The sequence below is a fragment of the Sinocyclocheilus grahami genome, unplaced genomic scaffold (assembly GCF_001515645.1).
Source record: "Sinocyclocheilus grahami isolate Dianchi unplaced genomic scaffold, SAMN03320097.WGS_v1.1 scaffold5.1, whole genome shotgun sequence".
Taxonomy (NCBI): Eukaryota; Metazoa; Chordata; class Actinopteri; order Cypriniformes; family Cyprinidae; genus Sinocyclocheilus; species Sinocyclocheilus grahami.
In genome coordinates, this window is record NW_015505184.1 from 836,213 (window position 1) to 856,528 (window position 20,316).

At 35.6% G+C, this 20,316-nt stretch overlaps 1 protein-coding gene and 1 pseudogene across 2 annotated transcripts; both read right to left on the minus strand.

Moving 5' to 3' along the window:
* Positions 1-6: 6 nt before the first annotated feature.
* Positions 7-9,228, minus strand: LOC107583832 (chromogranin-A-like). Of its 2 annotated transcripts, XM_016270179.1 has the most exons (8): positions 8,986-9,228; positions 8,236-8,285; positions 7,032-7,125; positions 5,019-5,087; positions 4,680-4,763; positions 2,577-2,882; positions 1,480-1,847; positions 7-879 (listed from the first exon to the last, which is right to left on the minus strand). In XM_016270179.1, the coding sequence occupies exons 1-8, from the start codon at positions 9,029-9,031 to the stop codon at positions 796-798; spliced, it is 1,101 nt and encodes a 366-aa protein (XP_016125665.1). In that variant the 5' UTR covers positions 9,032-9,228; the 3' UTR covers positions 7-795. The 2 variants fall into 2 exon arrangements, with proteins under 2 accessions (XP_016125665.1, XP_016125674.1); XM_016270188.1 differs by lacking the exon at positions 4,680-4,763.
* A 3,808-nt stretch (positions 9,229-13,036) lies between these two features.
* On the minus strand, positions 13,037-20,301 carry LOC107583843 (phospholipase B1, membrane-associated-like; annotated as a pseudogene).
* Between the last annotated feature and the right edge of the window lie 15 nt (positions 20,302-20,316).

Genomic DNA, 20,316 nt, shown 5'->3' on the forward strand with positions numbered 1-20,316 from the left:
TGGTGACAGAATTTGCATTTTTGGGTGAACTTTCCCTGAAATATGATTGACAAATGTATTATATTTGCTATTTTGACAATGTAAGTTTGTTAGTCTGTTTTATCTCCATCACGTTATACTTGTACATGATGTATAGCTTTTAAATATGGCAATTTTTTATTTTGAGAATGAAAAGAATGAAAAGGACAATAAAATCAAACTTTAGCACTGAGAATTATTTGACTGATTGTTTGTCTGCTGTATTGACATCAGTTTTGGGTCGCTTTGAGGTTTAGTTCAGACTCACACATTGTGGAATCAGTTTGAAACACTTCTTTTTGATCTTTATTTGTTTTCTTGAAACCCAAAAAGCATTTAATTACAGTCATCACCATATCTAATAAAAACATTATTGCCTATGGATCATAAGACTCCATGATATCGGGTACAATCTATCAGATATATATCCTTACGTTTATTAAAATTTCAACCCAGTGTGATAATTCTGAGTAGCAAATATTTTACATTAAATGTACTCAATGCCCAGATTTCTTCCGGAAGCAAGCACAATAAAGCAAAGCGGAGGAGCTGGGAGAAAAAAGTGAAGGGACCTCTGAATGTCTGACACCAGAGAAGTCGCTTTGAGGTTTCATTTTACACATGGAGGGAATAAGCAGAGAATCTGCGGCGCTGAGATAAGAGCTTGCGCTGCTGTGGACTGAGCAAGAAGGTGAGAGCCTCCTCTCCAGTTAACATGCCTTTCTACTGAAGGAGAGATGAAGGGCAAAGTGGAAAGAGAAGAAGAGCTGGAGCAGCTCAGCCTCGTCTCAGATCATGGAGCTTCTGAGCCACACTCTCCAGTTCAGACTCAATGGCAGCCAGACTTTCGATCTCAGCATCCTGATAACAGAAGAGAGAAAATCAGGCCATTAATTCATTTTAAAATTCTTCATGAACATTTACATGTACACTACAATTTAAAAGTTTGGGGTCAGTATTTTTTTAATAAGTCTCATGCACGCCAAGACAATATTTATCTATTTGCATTTATAATTTTTTGAAATTAATAATTTAGGATAACTATTCTATTCTAAGTGTTCTATTCTATTTTAATATATTTTAAAGTGTCATTTATTCCTATAATGTAAAAGCTGAATTTTCAGCAGTCATTACTCCAGTCTTTAGTGTCACGTGATCTTTCAGAAATCATTCCAGTATACTGATTGTCATTTTCATATACATATTTTTAAATTTATTCAGAAAAAAACTATAAAATATCAATTCAAAACTATAGTATGACTCCAGATGATTTGGAAGTAGTCACATGGATTATTTTTATGTTGTTTTTGTCATTTTTGAAGCTTGACCAACATGGTCACTATGAACCATGGATTCACTGAAAGAGCCATGTAAAGAAAAAAAACCATTCTACTTTTGTGTTCCTCAGAAGAAAAATACTGCTTGTGTTTTAAGCATTAATAAAACGTGTAAGAGTCCTACCCCTGTCTTTCTGCTGCCGCTGCCCTCTTCATCTCGTTTGTCCTGTGGTTGAGTTTGTGCCATGAGCTGTAGCTCCTGCTCCTCAGGGCTCCTCCACAGCTCCCCCTCTTGACCTTCTCTCTCCTTAGAGTGCTGTGGTGCTTCCCAGTGCTCATCCAGCTTTGGGCTTGCCTCTACTCTCTTGTGGGACAGTTTGCTCACATGACTCCAGCGCTTCACTCCAACTTCCCTTTTCTTCTCCTCCTCTTCTTCCAGCTCTTCTTTTGAATGTGTTCTCTCTGTTTCAGCTCCCTTGTGCTCCTCGCTGTCCTCCATGATAGATTGTTTTATGTCGGGATTTGCTTCATGATCATCTGTGGCTGTTTCCCCTTCAGATAAAAAGGGAACAAAGTTATAATTATTATATTATCTCAGTCTCTTCTCTCTATTCTACACACACACACACACATTTACTTTAGTGCAGCATCAGCAAACCCAGCACTCTTCTAAATGAAATGCTCTCTCTTGCCAGCTCACTGCTTGATGCCTCTTATCCTGAAATATAAGCCCCTGTCCTGTTCTTCTATCTGTACTCATGAATACAGATTCCCAAATCATTGTTTCTATTAACAGACACACTAAAGCAAAGTCAGCACAAAAAGTATTCTCGTAGCTTTGTAAAATTACGGTTGAACCACTGATGTCACATGAATTATTTTACAGATCTCCTTGCTGCATCTCTGGACTTGGGAACATTTCAGTTGTATTGCTGTCTATGCAGGGTCAGACAGCTCTCAGATTCCATCAAAAATATCTTAATTTGTGTTCCGAAGATGAACGAAGGTCTTACGGGTTTGAAATGACATGAGGGTGAATAATTAATGACAGAATTTTCATTTTTGGGTGAACTAACTCTTTAAATATAAAAAAATCTCTCTCTGCTATTGCTGTAAATAACACCAAGGCAGTGTTTCAAACTGATAACTGTTTTTTAAATATTTATTAAAAGAACTGATTTATAAGAGTCATTCATTTCAGGATTCAGGCTAAAATGTCAACTCAAAGATCAACTCAGAAAGTAGCGCATATGGCATCCCACACATCGCATTCATCATTACCATCTTTATGGTGAGCCGGATCATTTTCCTTCTCCTTTTCCAAGCTGGAGTGTTTCTTCTCTTGTTTATCCTCTTCCCTTTTTGTGGCCTCCTCCTGTGACTCTCTGTTCTGCTCTGGGTTTATGGAGTTGGAAATGTGATTGCTTGGACTCTCATGTTCTTCAAGCTCCTCTTCCTCAGCAATCTGGTTGCGTTTTTGAGACTCCTGCTCTGTCTCCTCACTCTCCCTGGAGTTCTCCTCTCCTGCTCCTCTCTTCTCTGCATCTTCTTCTGGTTTATCCAAGGCAACCAACATTGACTGATCATCTGTAGAATAGTAAAGGGTTATACTGAGGTTAGGTGCTCATTTTTGTATTATTTAAATGAATAAAAAAAAAATTATTATATAGTGTTATTCTTTTGTTCAGATGTTTTCATGTTCATTCATATATGATACTAAATTAATATATTCATATATCAAAATAAATAAATGTTTTGTGTGATATTCTTTTACGCAGACTGGGTTTCTACAGGTCAGAGCTTTAGGGTTTGATTTATATACTGTATGATAGACAGACTTTATTGAGATCTGTTTTTGTTTCTTTCAGGTCTTCAGGTTCTAAGCCTTTAGATTTGATTCGTCTGTAATGAATACTGCTACAGTGGCTTTTAATGAAAGTGCAAGGCTGTGGAACAGACTGTTGTACATGGTTGTTCTTTGGATCAATCTGTCTGACCTCAGCAGTGCAGTACTTTCAAAAGAACATACAGTATAGATGGTGTGTTCAAAACACGTTAACCTCAGGAAAAAGATAAGCAGACTGACCATTAGTAGACTGACACGGCTTAATATGTGTAATTGCAATGCAAGCGATCATACAAAGAGATGACACCATTTTCAACATCAGCACTTTTAAATGAGGTCAAATTAAATGCACAGCAAAGTACACTGACAACCTACTCGCAAATTAAGGGGACGTTTAAAACACAATCAGTTTTACTTGACTCTCACACTGTAAGTACAGAATGATATTTATTACCCACACACTTGTGCCCACAGATTTGAGATATGACATATCCAAGACAAAAGTCCAAGTTGGTGGACAAAAGAAATTTTACAAGCTCAATATTATACGACTGGTAGTGTGCATTTGCACCAACAAGAAACGATGCAGACTAGAAAAGACAGATGCCCTCTGCCCTGATTCTGTCAGAATGCTGCTAAGTGCAGCACTACAGAGCAGAACACAGTGGTTCACACTAAAATGTGCTTGGAGAGCACTGAATGACTGTCTTCTATCCTTTGAAGAGTAACAAGCAATGCTAAATCAAAGCAGCATTTGTTTTTGTTTTTTTCCCTGGAATTTATTCTAAGATTACAACATTCTCTCATCTTTCTTCTCTTATATGCAAAGTGTATAAGCATGCATATAAAAATATATAATATAATAATGTAATAAAACAACCCATACACAAATGAATTATATCTTAAACTGCGATATATTGTCATAGCATGTAAAAACACAAATGAAACCTATTAGAAATTGAAACAATATATTAACATCTATATCTAGCCCACACAAATATGTATGAACATTTTTGGACATATATGTCACGTACATGTATATCCATCCTAAAACTCATCAATACAGCTTGATATTATATGAGTAAATATAAAAGACACACATGCATTTAAAAAAATATATATTACAAAAAAACTTACTATACAGATTTACACAACTTAATATACAGATTTTTGTATATATGTTGTTTTAATAAAGTTATACACATAAATAAAATATATTGTTGACATATATGGTTGCTACAAATTATATCATATAAAAAAAATCTTCATATGGATTTAATTAACATATGTAAACAAACAACATTTTCTACAGAAATGTTCTATATGCCCTAACATTCATCTATCCAGAGTATGTAAATATGTATGTGTGTATATATATATATATATATATATATATATATATATATATATATAACATATATGGCAATAACACTTTCATATATAACATTTCCATATGGGAATGTAAAGAAATAAATAAAGATGTAGCAGACCAGCATAGAGTCATGTTCCGTGGCAATTAAGAAGTGGATTAATCTCACCTGCAGTTTTTATTGTGTCTATAGTGAGGCTAGTCACATGTTCAGGTGCATCTCCTGGGTGTTTCTGTGCTCTTTCATTGGATCCTAAGAAGCAGTTTGGTGGGGAAATGGTCACAAGCAGACATAGCAGCATCTTGGCAATAAAACAGAATGTGTGGATCCTCCTTCAGAGTTCATCTGCAGTGTTATACAATTCTCTGCTCTACATTTCAAATGACCTACTGCTGCCAAAAAAAAACATTAGCACCCAACTGTCATTCTACTGCCATTAGCATTTCTCCATAGGAAACAGAGTTAGTTCATGCTGTCCCAATCAAATTTGGAGTATCTGCCTCTTACCCTCTGCAGCGATATCTTGCATCTCTCTGAGAAAGTTGCGGTGGCGCAGGATGCTCACAAGCCTGTCATCTGGAAAATACAAGGTACATCTCACACACAGCTCCAAACACCAAACACTATTTTTAGCAGTCAGCACTTTATTTTTTACATTATTTGCATTAATTGCCCTGAAATTTACTGCCTTTTCCTGAGCAACACTATTGATCATCATGCCCACTGAGAGAGAAGAGAGAAAGTGAAAACAATAAAGAGGGGGAGAGGAGAGATTTGCGTTGAATTAACGTTGAGTCAAGCTTTTCCTTTTCTGCTGACCGACAAAGGAGTGCATGCAGAGTCGGCTGCACACTCGATGGCAATGCTATTCACTCTACTCCTTACTTTCTCAGTCTGTCTTATTTCTCTGCCAAGCTTCTTCGCAATCTGTTAAAGTTATGGTACAAAACTGACAGCTGTAGTTGCCAGAATATTGCTGTACAGAATTGACATATAATGGACAAGCATTAGGGAATGGCATTTTGGTGTCTGTATATCAGTCTTATTTTATGGAAAGGAAAGGATGTGACATGTGGTGTCCCATACTTGGAATTTGTGCTCTGCATTTAATCCATCCAAGTGCACACACACAGCAGTGAGTAGTGAACAAGCACACAATGCTGCAGCACCCGGGGAGCAGTTGGGGGTTCAGTGCCTTGCTCAAGGGTCTCACCTCAGTCGTGGTATTGAGGGTGGAGAGAGCGTTGGTTATTCACTTCCCCCACCTACAATCCCTGCCGGACCTGAGACTCGAACCCGCAACCTTTGGGTTACAAGTCAGACTCTCTAACCATTAACCATTATTTATCAGAAAAGAAAAATATTTTTATATTGTCCATTTTCATTTTATTTTATTTCAAGTTTTAGTAATGTTGATGTATTTTGTCATTTTTAGTCGTTTTTAAATGTCTATATAGTTTTTGTTCCTTTATATTTCAGTTTTAGTTTGAATTATATTAGTTCATCGGGTTACACTAAATTAAAATGAGAAATAATTGTAATAAATTTTTATTTCATTTATTTTATTTCAACTAATGATTTTTGTGGTTTTTTAGTTTCAGTTATAGATGTAGTTTACTGTGATTAACCTACTGTATATTTTAGTTACTAACTGTATGTCTTTTAATGATACAATTTTAATACACTTTAATACACAAACTTTTTTGAACTATTAAATTATTTTTCTTACTGTATTAATAATAAAAAGGGTGGGTTTAAACAGAGAATCTTGAGACTGTCCCTTTTGCTATTAATTATAAGGTGGTTCATACTATATAAGATGATTAATACTTTTTCTTTTTAAAAATGTAAAAATTATAATTGTAACTATTTTGTTAAAAATTCAAATAAATTGTATTCAAATTAAATGTTTTAATTAATTTTATAATAATAATTGTATTATTATTATTATTATCATTATCATTACTTATAATATAATAATTTTACTATATTTTGGTAAGGTAACTAACACTTACATTTTTTAGGATAGCACTTTTCCTGTTAAAAATAGTAATGCTTTTAACAGTGTCTTTATAAAATTCTGCTTTTCTCAACTTATCGGTCCTCCTCTCTCCTTCTGTCAGTCTCTGTCCTTCACTGTTTCTTTGTCCTAGAGTCATTGTGTAAGCCTCTCACAGAGTGTTTAATTTCACCGTTGTAAGCGTTATCTCAGTAACAATACCTGCCTTGCTAATAGAATGATTGATTTTCCTACAATTAAAGTATCAAGGAAAAAAAGACCCTGCAATGTGACTGAACAGTGCACGGCAAAACTTCACACTATGACTCATGTGCTAATGTCATTCATTACTTTGCTCCATTAACTTTCAACTGTCAGAAACGTGCAGTCACAGCAGCAATGATAGCATATATTGATCATATCGGGAAGGTCACTGCTGATGATAGGAAGGAAATGCACCCAAGTGCAGCAAAATATATGGAAATAATAGCAGTCCAGGTGTCACTAATGCAGGCACTCACCAGCGCTGAGGGTTTCAAGGCAGTCCTGGGAGACTGGGATGAGATGAGGCTTGGACAGGGCATCTGCAATTACTTCCACAATACACTTCATCACCTATACAAAGACAGAGAAGATTGGGTTAGGAAATGGTGTGACATTTTTAAGCTATTTTGTAAATTTAGGAATGGTAAGTTATTTTAATGTTTTTGAAAGACGTCTCTAATGTTCACCAAGGATGCATTTATTTGATCAAAAATACTGTAAAACGAGTAATATTGTGAAATATTACATTTTAAAATATTATTTCTATTTGAATATATTTTAAAATGTCCTTTATTCCTGATGGAAAAGCTGAATTTTCAGTAACCATTACTCCAGTCTTCAGCGTAACATGATCCTTTAGAAATCTTTCAAATATGCATTTAATAAATGTAATGCATCCTTGTTTTTAAATAGTGCTGTGTATATATGGACTCCATGCACTCATGAGATCAATATGACAGAGGACACAGATGCAGCATGCCAACAATATCTCAAAACCCCCCATATAGCCATCCTTACTGTCTTACATTTCACTTTCAATCAATGTCATTTCCTCCTCAGTGCTTTCATCCCTCTCACCCTTCTCTGCGATTTGTTTGGCTCCACATTCCCCCAAAGTCAAACATTTCTCTGCTGTCAGGAAAAAACAGCCTCCCCCATTAAGACCAAAGTGTTGCTGAAATGGCATTATCATTTTACCGAGAAGAACTGCATCTGTTTGCAACTTGACATTGCTGATGTCTTTCGCCTCAAAACTTCAGATTTACACACATTTCAGAAGTGTCCTCTATCAAAACATAGCCTCTCTTAAGAAGTTTTTCATCGGCAAGGACAGGAAAGAATCATGTGACAAACTCAACTAAGTTAAATGAGCGCAATCCAACTTCAGTTTACGTTTAAATTCAGTTCATCATAGTTTAAACGCACAGTTTGCAGTCATCTGTAGTTGGTAGCCTCCTCTGAGTAAGCACACATGGCACCAGCTGTCACTAGGCTGAGTCACTGTCTCACTTATGCTGCTTTCCTCCACACTTCCTGACAGCATGGACTATGGCTGCTGCCATTCTGTGCATCCTTATGTTCCAAAAGGCTGCTCCAAATACACATTAAAATAATACTGAACAGTAGTGAAGCTGAAAACGAATATTTTGTTTGTTTAAACAATGATTTATCAACTCATACCTTCACATCCTTATCGTCCATGTGACCTGGAGAGACAGGTACGGAGAAGACTGGAAAGAGAGAGAGAGAGTTTTGATAAGCAAAAACAAATGACTCTGTGTGAAAGCTAGGTTTAATCTTTTGGTTAAGTAACGAGGGTACGCGAGTCGTTTAGCAACAGACAACCAATCATAAACTGCTTCAGTGCTTAGCTCATTAAATATTCATGTTCTTTGCAAGTCGCAGAAACTTTCACTCGCCGTTTGTAATCTGAGGGATACCCGTTCAAATGTCGAACAACGACGGGAAACGCATTAACGGACGCATTATTATTTGTGTTGCATGTTTTATAGTTAGCGTAAAACAACTAGAGTGGATCTACGTCGGGAGATTTACGTAGCTACAGTAGACAAGCGGTTATTGCTGTATTTGTCTAATTAATTTGAATGACTTTATAAATATGTAAATAAGCGCGTTAACCCTGGGTTTACAATGCGAAATCTCGAAGAGGATTAATTACTAAAAGACTAAGTATTATCACTGTAAAGCGTGTAAAGAGATTACGTTTACAAATGTCAAGTGTGAAAAGCCTTTTGTGCTCCTCACAAGTGTTTTATCCGCTGTCCTTGGTGCTGACAGAGACACGGCACAGCTCACATGTAAAACATGTACAGTCAACACAACAGAATCAATTAATCATCCAAATTACACGAAGTATTCCCACAATAACTTAACACGTTACGTGATTATTTGTACATCTTGCACACTTACCAAAATTCACCAGCACCACGAGAGCAGCGCATCCTCGTGCGATCATTTTCGTAATGCGAAGCGCAGGCGACCGTTCTGTTCAAAAGAGACGAACCGTCGTGCCAGAGGAAAGCGAATGAACGCTGGTACTTTCCTTTCCTCAGAGTGAATCAAAACACTCGCTGATTTATGGATGCATTATGCGCATATAATAAGGCGCCTGCTCTGATTGGTTTCGCCGGATACTATACTCACTACCGCAGCGAAGCCGCCTTTATATAGAAGACTTGATGAAGAGGAAATGACATCAGTATGAAGTACAGCTGCTTAGTTCAGCATCTGCTAAATGATAAAGAAAAAAGTTAATAATAATAATTATTATATTACTATATGCATATATGGATGTAAACAACTGCTTTAATTTCATACATTTGCTTAATTATTTCAATGTATTTATACTAGTAATAATATCACTGTAAAAAAAGAAGTGTAATTTTAACTGTAAAATTTTGTAAAAACGCTACGGAAAAAAACTGTAATAGGTTAACATTAAGTTCCCGTACTATATACAGGGAAAAACTGCCAGATATTTCATGTAATTTTACAGTAAAATGCTGTTAATTTTTACAGTTTTTAGAAGTAAAAATAACAAATCAATGTATAATTTACAGTCAAAAACTGTAAACTGATATTCCCAGAATTCCCTGCGTGACACTCCACATTTGAAAGTATTTTGTTTAAATTATCATTTTTTTAAATAGTTTTTGTTATTAGTTATGGTTATTTGGGCTTTATGTTACATCTTCTGTTGTTTAATGAAAGTTGAATGCATTATTTAAGTATCATGTGTGTTACCATGATGGTGTTTTGTGTTTGCATGAATGACTTTGTGCACCTTCTATATATTAGTATATACTTCTGCTTGTGGTGAAGCTGCTTGTGATGAGCTTTGATTCTTCATGTGGCTTTCTCTTTTACCACCTGCATTATTATGGTGGTTGTCAGTATGTTAAAGGTACAAAACAGATTTTAACAGCAGTGTGCATTGTTGAATTTACTGGTTTACATTCAAATTTTCTTGTTTGTAAATTAGAGTTTTATACTGTTTACAGTTTTTCTGTATTTTTTACAAAATTATTCTGGCAACCACAGCTGCCAAAATGATTTTGTAAAAACTACAGATTTTTTTTTACAGTGTACACATAACATACATACTACTTAGTATAGGCTATAAGCAGAATTCTATTCGATAATTGGGGTCCCATATTTTGTAGAAGGGCGTGTTGGATCGTCTAAAGAAATGTATTTATTTCCCAAATTTTTCTCATTTTAAAATGTATCACATCATTAAGCCTTATTGTCTGATGGTGGTTTGCTTGATTTTCAATCTATTCATATTCTGCTTGAGACCAAAGGCAAGCAAAAGCATAGGATCACCCTTTCCTAAATGCATTTCAAAACAAGGCTGTAGCTTATTTTTTCCCTTACCCCTTAACTGTCACTCACATTTTTGAACATAGATGTGAAAGTGCTCGATTCAAACTTACATTTTTATAATTCATGAACGAAAACATTTTATGACATGATATTGATGTACCATTTTCATGGTAATGTTTGATTTTAAAATGGGTTTCAAATGAGGAATTTTGAGATTTAGAGTTTTCAATTGATATATAATTTCTGATGATTTCTAAAGTGTGATAGAGAAAAAGGCAACGATGAAGACTTTTTGTGACAAAGGTCAGAACTCCTGTTATGATGTAGATTTTTGAGGTGCACTCTTGTCAAAAATTAATCTATTACTTTTCCTACATAATTTTTAACAAAAACATTGGTAAAATATCTATTTAGGAGTCTTAGACCTTTCCAACGATATATAGTTTGTCATGATTAGATTAGGATTTAATTGAAATAAAGTGAAGTAAACGTAGGCGTCCCACAGAGGGGACGGGTGACAGTTAAAGGGTTCATTCAAAAGTTATAATCTTGGACATGCCTAAAATATAATATGGGTCAAATCTGCATTGGTAAACTGACATCACTCACATATATCATCCACACAGATGTCTTATTAGTTATGAGGTCCCATTAAGATCCCACGCATTACTCAAATAAAATGGCTTTGAGCACAAGTAGATCATGATTTCCACTAAAATGTCTGTACAGTAAAATATTAAAGTAAAAAAAACATCAAATTGTAGTAATTTAGTCCCTAATAAAGCAAAATGAATGGCAGGCTGTTTGGCATGAATCTTTGTGTTGAATACCAAACAGAAGTCGGTCAGTAGAGTCTGCTATTCAAAACAGAAAGTAATTCAATTAGAAAAGGACTACATTAAACATTGGCATAGGCAGTAAATGATGGACCTCAGGGGAACCATATGTGATTATCCCACCAACTAATTTATTGAGCACAGCAAAGATGCATTAAAAAGAGTGGCAGGGGATGAAAGAGAGTCAATGTGAGCAGGAAGCAGATTATTAGATGTGGGAAAGCGTCATGCAATTACGTACTATATAACATTTACTACAGCTCTTCTACCTGTTGTGTAGGTTTTCAATTCACATGCAAATCTGATAAAATGTTTCTGCTTAATTATTTGTTCACCACTTATTCTTTTATGTTTTAATAGGTTGTTTTGATGGAAATATGCTCTCTTTGTTAACTGCAAAAGGTGAATATCTGTCCTTGTAGCTCATGAAAACAATATATCAGCCACTCATTGTGCATCTCAACAAGCCATTCAGACTTCATTTATCATATTATTCTTAGGTGACACAGAAAGCAAGGCTCTACCCTAGTGGGTTTTGATAATGTGCACATTAGAGGCAGCTGTTTACACATTTTACCCCCGTTTGGGAAAATGATATTGAGTTAAACAGATACATTGCAGAAAAGCAAGAAATTCGAGGCAGCAGACATGTTGACCATTGATTTGTAATGAGAAGATAATGCTATTTCTCTATTCTGGGCACACTAAAATGGAATGAAAATCGAACAGTCAGTAGGAGTATGAGTACATGCTTGTGATGTATTGCATCCAATTTCCTTCAGAGAGGAAACAATGGTTTCCTGTTTGTATCAGTTTGAAATGGACACAAAAAAAACATACCATTATGGTCACATTTGCTCCTGAGTTTTGCAATCATTTTTTCCCGAGCAATTAAGTTATATTAAAATGTGTAAATTCTAAGTTTTACCCTGTGGAATTATATGCAAAACTGCACAGTGCTGTTTTATTCAGTCATGCATGGAAATCAGATTTATTTTATAATGTACATGGTTAAACAAAATGAGCAATTTGTGGAACTAAAATACTTATGTGGAACTAAAATGTTCCACTCATCTACTAAAACCCTGTAAGAATGATAATAATGAAAAGTTCTAATTTTTGAAATAAATGCTTGCTTTTGTGATTGAGTTCAATTTTTTTCGGACAGTGATAATAAATCAGCCATGAAAAGCAGTTTCTCAGAACTGAGTTAAGCAATTACTTTTTTAAATGTAAAAAACTAAAAGAACAAATAAATAAATACATAACCTCATATTCTGAGTCATCTTCATTATTGATATTAAACAGGGCAATAGTATTGTATTAGCTGTCAATACAGGAAAGTAAATAAATCTATTATAGAGTAGTATATGTACAACACAAAGCCCCAAAAATATTAATCTTCCTAAACATAACTGTGAATTGGTTAAAGGTAAACTGATAAGTAAACATGGTATTCACAAATAAGCTTTCAATTCACTCTTGTGATCTCAGGAATAGAAAAACAACAACATAGTGAATTAATGATATATTACATCCCGTGGCAAAATATAAAAACCTGCATGTTGTGTACTTATTTTAAAAAGGCTTTAAAACAGAAAAACAGGCTAATATTAACAATTCACTGACAGTTCTAAGGTATAAAGTGGGTCAAAACATCCACTTTGAATGATAATAATACTAATTAATATGCAGCACTCAGCTAAGTTTGGACAAATGCAGTCAGAATCAAACAGACTAACAAAACGAACATATTTATTAAATTATTTATTACCAATATAATTGCATTGCTATACTTCATTTAATTACTTTTGTTTAATTGTTAGGCTATTTCCAAGAACATTTAGGAGCTGCTAATTACAACTATAAAGATGGGTTCTTTGATTGGTAATGGAAGAATTCATTCAAAAATCCCTGAAGAACCTTCAGCTGTATAGAAAAAAAGGCATATCTTAAAATTACTTTCAAAGAAAAAAAAAATGGAAGGAAAACAGGTAAGTACCCCTTCTGAAAGCTTTATTTGAGAAGACCAAAAGCACTTCTCATGTTGCAGAATCCAAAGCAATTATCTTATTATTGTGAGTATTAAGCTCTCAAACAGTTTACTTTTCACCATGCTCTCAGAAGCAAAACAGCTGTTCTCAGCCAACATTCAATTCTAGGCTTAATGAGTTTACGGTATAACCTCTGGCCATTTTTATTCAAACCATCCGGAATTAGCTTACACAGTTACCTTTCTTACCTAAATTAATTATAGCAGCATTATGCCGAGCTAAAAGTAGCTTTGCACCTGCTCTTGTGCTATTTTGGTTGGGTATATCAGAAAAGGTCATCACATTAGCATATATTTTTCTATTCTGGGGTTTCAACATTCCCATTGCATAAACTCTACAGAGCAATTCAATATGATATTGACTGTAACCAAGTCTTCATATTTTGCCAACTCCAATTTCCTGTTAATTTTTGATAACTTATTTATCTTTTACTCCCTCATTATCAGTTTCATCATAGACCATCCTGCAGTGGCTCAAGTCTCAGAATAGATCCTCAATGGTTCAAAGCAATGATATTAAGCCCAAGCAGAACATCAGGTGGGCAGACATGATGTACCATGATACTCCATATGGATGTGCTACAAGGAGGCCAGATTAACAGCCAACCACAGTGGAAGGAAAGCCAAGATGAGGTGGAGAACAGTTAGTCTGATGCCAGCTGACTGGGGCATCTCAGGAAGTGATGTGCCTGACTTTGCAGCACTGGGTCTGGTGTAAATGTATGGATGACTCTGGGATTTGTCCGTTTGAGCATGAAAGACATTTAAAGCACGTAATAATGGAATTAGCAAGAAAATCCAACACATCATGTAATTATAGTGACATAATGGCATAATTAAATTACACTAATAATCATTTCTTACCACAGGGGGGCAAATGAGCTCAATAGGGTTTGAAAAACTCTCCACCATGAACTTCTCCCCCTCAGGTTGAAACTTGCCACACAAGAAATTAGAGAAAAGATTTGCTTTTAAAATGACATACTGTGCCTGTATGACAGTGACATATAATCATAGAGCACTGCACATCAAAATTCTCTCTCTCTCTATATATATATTTTTTTTTTTCTTTTTTTGAATCTTTATTTTATTTAATTATTCAGTTTTCCTTTTTATTGTTTTCTTTTCTTTTGTTCTGGAGCTTTGTGAATTTGTTCAGAGTTAAAGGTTACCATGTTGTTCCACAGTCCCTTGGCTAACTCCTCATGTCCTTTCATTGTGAAGTGGAAACAGTCCGGAGTAAAAAAGCTCATATCAATCTTCCCATTCTAATCAGAGAAAAATATAAAGGCACAAATTATGAACACCACATTCATGTTTTAATGGAAACTTTACCATTTAAACCTTAATGCAAAACTAGCAGCAAAGTGCCATAAATTACAGTAATTAATAAACAGTCAGTGGTCAATACTCACAGGGAGTCTTGGAGGATCTGCGTGTTTCAGGAATGGCTGCAAAACTACAGCAAAGTCATTCTTAAAGAAGCGGTCAGCGTGTAAGAGCTGCTCCAATGCTTTCTGAGACAAAAGCAATGTCATTCAGCATCTGCAAATTACAGATTCATACTATAACTGTGTAGATAATTGTGAAAGCAAACACACCTGGAATTCGAAGTTGACTCCAACCAGCTCCTTCAGATCAGCAGATCCCGCAGCTGGCTTTACCAGACAGGAGCAGAATGACCTGGAGAGAGGATAGGAGAGAAATGATCCTGTAGCACTGAAAGAATAAAGATGACATGCCAATCATCTTGAGCAAAACAGGCTGAATGTTGTTACACTTTGTGACTAGATATGTATTGCATATATGCAATTTCCATGTGCAATCATGATCGATGACACCACTTTCTCTCTTTGCTCGATTAAGCTTGATAAAAGCTGGATTTCATTTCCTGTACCTTTGGAGCAGACATCCTGGTGTGGGTTTCTGTACTTCCCTCAGGGTCTCCATCGGCAGTATCTGGACCACGTTCACTATCATTCGAGGAACCTGCAAAGGTAAATTAAAAGAAAATGTTCAAAATTATACTACCAAGGCTTTAATAATTTATTCAAAAATACAGTGCAAACAGTAATTTTGTTCAATATTGTTACAATGCAAAATTACTTTTTTTCCTTGTTAATATATTTTAAAATGTAATTTATTCCTGTGATGGTAAAGATGTTTTTTCAACAGCCATTATTCCAGTTTTCAGTGTCACATGATTATTTAGAAAGTATTATAATATGCTAATTTGTTGCTCAAGAAACATTTCTTATTATTATCATCATCAATGATGGAAAAATCTGTGCTGCTTAACTTAAATCTTTTTTTTTCAGGATTCCTCGATTAATAGAAAGTTCAAAAGAACAGCATTTCTTTGAAACGTATTTTTTGTAACAATATAAAAGTCTTAACTTTCACTTGTGACCAATTTAATATATGGTACAGTACATTCAGTTCAATAATTTTAAAAATAACTGAAATTGAGGAGAAAACAATAATTAAAAAAAAATAAAAATTCTGACCAATTCTCAGAAATTACCTCATTCATCAGCATTTCCAAGGACACAGTCATGTAATGGACAAAGTTCTCCACCGAAAACAGGGACTGCGTATATAAATAGAGAACATAAATTTAGAGGCTCCAAAAACACAATATGTCTGAATACAGAATACAGACTCTTTAAAGGTCACTTCGACGCTTTGACTAGCCTAGAACTGCTGTTTCTCATGAGAATAATGAAACATGCTGTTAATGATCATCTTCACAAGCATCTATATGTTCACAATTTAACATTTATTTTCAGCCTCCTCTTTCTACTTTGACATTGTGAACAAAATTTGTTAATACTGTAGAAGAATCTTCTGTCTGTAGTTTGCCAAAGAAACAGCTTTGTAAGCAATGCCTTGTCTTTGCAGTAATCACAGATGTCATTCATCCCAATTAGAATGGTCAACAGTTTCCAGTCCTCATCAAAGTCAAGATCCTACAGCAAAACATGGGGAGAAAAATCACAACAATGCCAAGATGTAGGAAACAGCATATTCAAAAGCACTGTAACAAAATAATACACTTACCTTATATGTTTTTAGTGTATCAATCAAATGTCTGACTTGTTCAGGAAGATTACTAGGAAGACAACAAAATCATCAGCTGATAAAACACAGCAAAATTAAAAATATAGTTAAAGTTAAAATATCTTTATGGCATATTTTCAAGTGTTTTATCTTTAACAACCATTTATGAAGAATGACTATTGATGTACTGGCATTTACAAGGTGTTGTGTCCCGTTACAGCCAGGTTAAATCCAGTCTCGCAGAGGGGAGCCGGGGTCCCATGGACCGTCTTAGTTGGGGCGGGTCCCACTAAATGGGGGTTGAAGAGTCGAATGATGTCTAAATCATAAGCACAGAACAGTCTGGGTCACCAATGATGTATGCTTTAAGCATTTTCCAACAGATTTCGATTTGTAAATGCAGATTATGACTGACATTAAGGCAAAACTACGTACTTGCAAGTGTAATGACATCTTGAAAGGTTCCATAGCCACCAATGCTGATAAAATAACAAATCATCACAAATTTATTGGCAAATAAAAGTCACTTTATTTCTAAAAGTAATAGTCAAAGAAATCAAAAGCAATGTTAATATTAGTAATACTCTTACCTCCAAGACACGTGACGAAATTCAATAGGTATGCCAAGAACTGTGGTAGCATTTGCACCAATCGCTGTCTACAAGTGAGAGAATTACAATTATTAGAGATTATTATAATTTTATTTGCCACACACCAGTATTATCAGTAACTGCACTAGTTATAAATGTGTTCTTATTTTGCTATCTGCTTAAAGGGGTCATGAACTGCTTTTGTTTTTTATTTTGTACTGTTCTCTGAGGCCCACTTATAATGCCATCAAGATTTTTGCATCAAAAATATCATAATTTAGAAGTAATAGGCTATTTTCTGTCCACCCTCATCAGAACGCTCTGTTTGAATAGGCGTGGCGGATTGTAGACTCGGAAGTAAACGCCCACTGCTATGATTGGCTAATAGTTGTGTATGTTTGACAGCCTCCGTCCTTCACAAATGGATCTTGTGCCTTGTTTGTAAATGAATCCGTGGTAAAAAATATATATATATATATATTAAGTGAACAAAGGACCAAGTTCTTACTGACGCGGTCTGGATCTTCATTAACAATAAAGTTCATCCACTCTTTGCTAATGTTGGGATCAGAAGGAAGGCAATGCAAAGACTGTTTTTCCCACAGCTTGGCACTGCACAGCGTCTTGTTGTCTCCGGCACCATCTTTATAGTTTGGTTACTGCGTAGACCTGCGTTTGCCTCTCGACATTTACCCACTATGTGCGATAAACAGTGTTAATGATGTTTGATTTCACAGTTCATGACCCCTTTAAAGGGATAGTTCACACATAAATAAAAACTCCATCTTCATTTACACACCATCTTGACTTTTTTTCTATTGAACATAAGATATTTTGAGAAATATCTCATTGTTTTTTGTCCTAACAATGAATGTCAATGGTAACCAAAAGTACTTTTGTATTCCACAGAAGAAAGTAAGTCATAAAGGTTTGGAACGACATGAAATGATGACAGAATTGACATTTTTGGGTGAACTATCCCTGATGTTTACCTCATTTTGCCTCATGAGTGAATGTGATTAAAAGTAGTGTATAATTAATTCTGTTGTCAGCTAACTAATGATCAGTGGTCTTTAAAAATGAAAAGAAAAGAATCAATAATCACACTCACCGTCAATGAATCCCCAAGGGCAGCGATCACTTTAATATCCGCAGCCTTCACCAGCTCAACTACAATAGATACAGCGAATTAGAAGATCAGATACCAAAACATGATCTAAAGATTCTGCTGTAATGAAGTTTGCCTTTGGTACAACAAGAGCTAACATTCATCACCAATGATAAACATCAGCACCTAGGTAAAAATGCCCTCACAGCCTCAAAGAAAATGTAAAAAATCTAATTAAAGAATTGCCCCATTCCTGACTAGCACTGGCAGCTTGAATAATCAAGTTTGACCGTATTGACTTTAGATCAAGTGTTAATGATGTTTGATTTCACAGTTCATGACCCCTTTAAAGGGATAGTTCACACATAAATAAAAACTCCATCTTCATTTACACACCATCTTGACTTTTTTTCTATTGAACATAAGATATTTTGAGAAATATCTCATTGTTTTTTGTCCTAACAATGAATGTCAATGGTAACCAAAAGTACTTTTGTATTCCACAGAAGAAAGTAAGTCATAAAGGTTTGGAACGACATGAAATGATGACAGAATTGACATTTTTGGGTGAACTATCCCTGATGTTTACCTCATTTTGCCTCATGAGTGAATGTGATTAAAAGTAGTGTATAATTAATTCTGTTGTCAGCTAACTAATGATCAGTGGTCTTTAAAAATGAAAAGAAAAGAATCAATAATCACACTCACCGTCAATGAATCCCCAAGGGCAGCGATCACTTTAATATCCGCAGCCTTCACCAGCTCAACTACAATAGAGATACAGCGAATTAGAAGATCAGATACCAAAACATGATCTAAAGATTCTGCTGTAATGAAGTTTGCCTTTGGTACAACAAGAGCTAACATTCATCACCAATGATAAACATCAGCACCTAGGTAAAAATGCCCTCACAGCCTCAAAGAAAATGTGAAAAATCTAATTAAAGAATTGCCCCATTCCTGACTAGTACTGGCAGCTTGAATAATCAAGTTTGACCGTATTGACTTTAGATCAGAAGTCTGCATTCATCACGCTATGTGGGCAAAACACTGACCCTAGACCGGCCTACCTGAGGTGGGCACAGAAGAGGAGGGGCTCATGTCAGGACACATGAAAGGTGGGTGTTTGAAACTGATTGGCCTGGTCTTCTCAGGAAACTCCTGTAGCAAAATAACATGCTGGTTACTGTGAGGTCACAACTAAAACATCATTCAGGCCACGGACCACACTATAGACCAACCGGATACATTTTTTACATTATGATTTATTACAGATAAACCAATCGGAAGGTTGTATTTATGGCCTCATGTGACATTCCAACACAAAAACATCCTTGATGGTCAAAACATTTCCATTACAAACACACAAACGCACCTTTCTAAGCGCTTCCTCACTATAGTGACTGAGTCCTTCCTCATATTCCAGCCTCCACTCATTACCTTGGGAAAAATATTAAGATCCATAAGCACTTTAGACTTAATAAAGGTCAAAATTCCACTGACTAGCACGGAGGCCTTCAACATAGGTCCACACAAACATCTCGTTCCTTCATCCCAAATCAATCTCACACATGTAACGTGGGCCTTGCTTTCCAGCTTATCATCCCAGCTCTGGATGCTTCTAGCACTTACCTTTGACAGGACAGAGGGTTAGCAAGCAGGTTGCCACGGCAATGAAAAGCCACTCCATGGTGGAGCGTTTCCAAGCGGGTTAGCACAATGGATGTGCGTGCAGAGAGAACGGGGCCATTATATCAGTGCCCCTTTATCTCCCCCACCCAAAACAGCTGAGTGACGAAGTTCAGGCCCACCAACATAAAGCATGATCCAGGCGCACATGCAACTGCCAGAGGACTGGTGACCATTCACAACTTTAGAGAGCTTTAAATGGAAACCATGTCACACTAGGGCCTGGGAGAAACAGACTCCAATGCAGATCAGGACCAGGAACACTTTCAGAGAGAAATAAGAGATGTGCACACTGGATGTTTGTTTGGACTGAATAGCATTTGTAGATCTAATTATGTTAAGATAGGAAATTACATTCCTGTGAACCCATCGATTTTTATTAGTTATTTAGAAACATTGCCATTTGAAAATGTAATTATTTCCTTTTTAAGACTCATTTGTTATCATCTCAGTATTATGAGCGGTTTGACTCACATGGAACATAGAAGAACCTGTTATATTACTTTCATAGCTTCAAACCACTGCTGAATTACGAGAACGCTGCAAAAACAATCTAATGCTCTGGTGAATCTTTGCAAG

Bases quoted from the DNA above. Each gene is read 5' to 3' on its own strand.
- LOC107583832 (XM_016270179.1), bottom strand. From the start codon at position 9,031: ATGATCGCACGAGGATGCGCTGCTCTCGTGGTGCTGGTGAATTTTG. The intron at 8,286-8,985 runs GTAAGTGTGCAA...CTCTCTTTCCAG, and splicing joins CGTGGTGCTGGTGAATTTTG to TCTTCTCCGTACCTGTCTCT. The intron at 4,764-5,018 runs GTAAGAGGCAGA...ACTGCTTCTTAG, and splicing joins GCAAGATATCGCTGCAGAGG to GATCCAATGAAAGAGCACAG.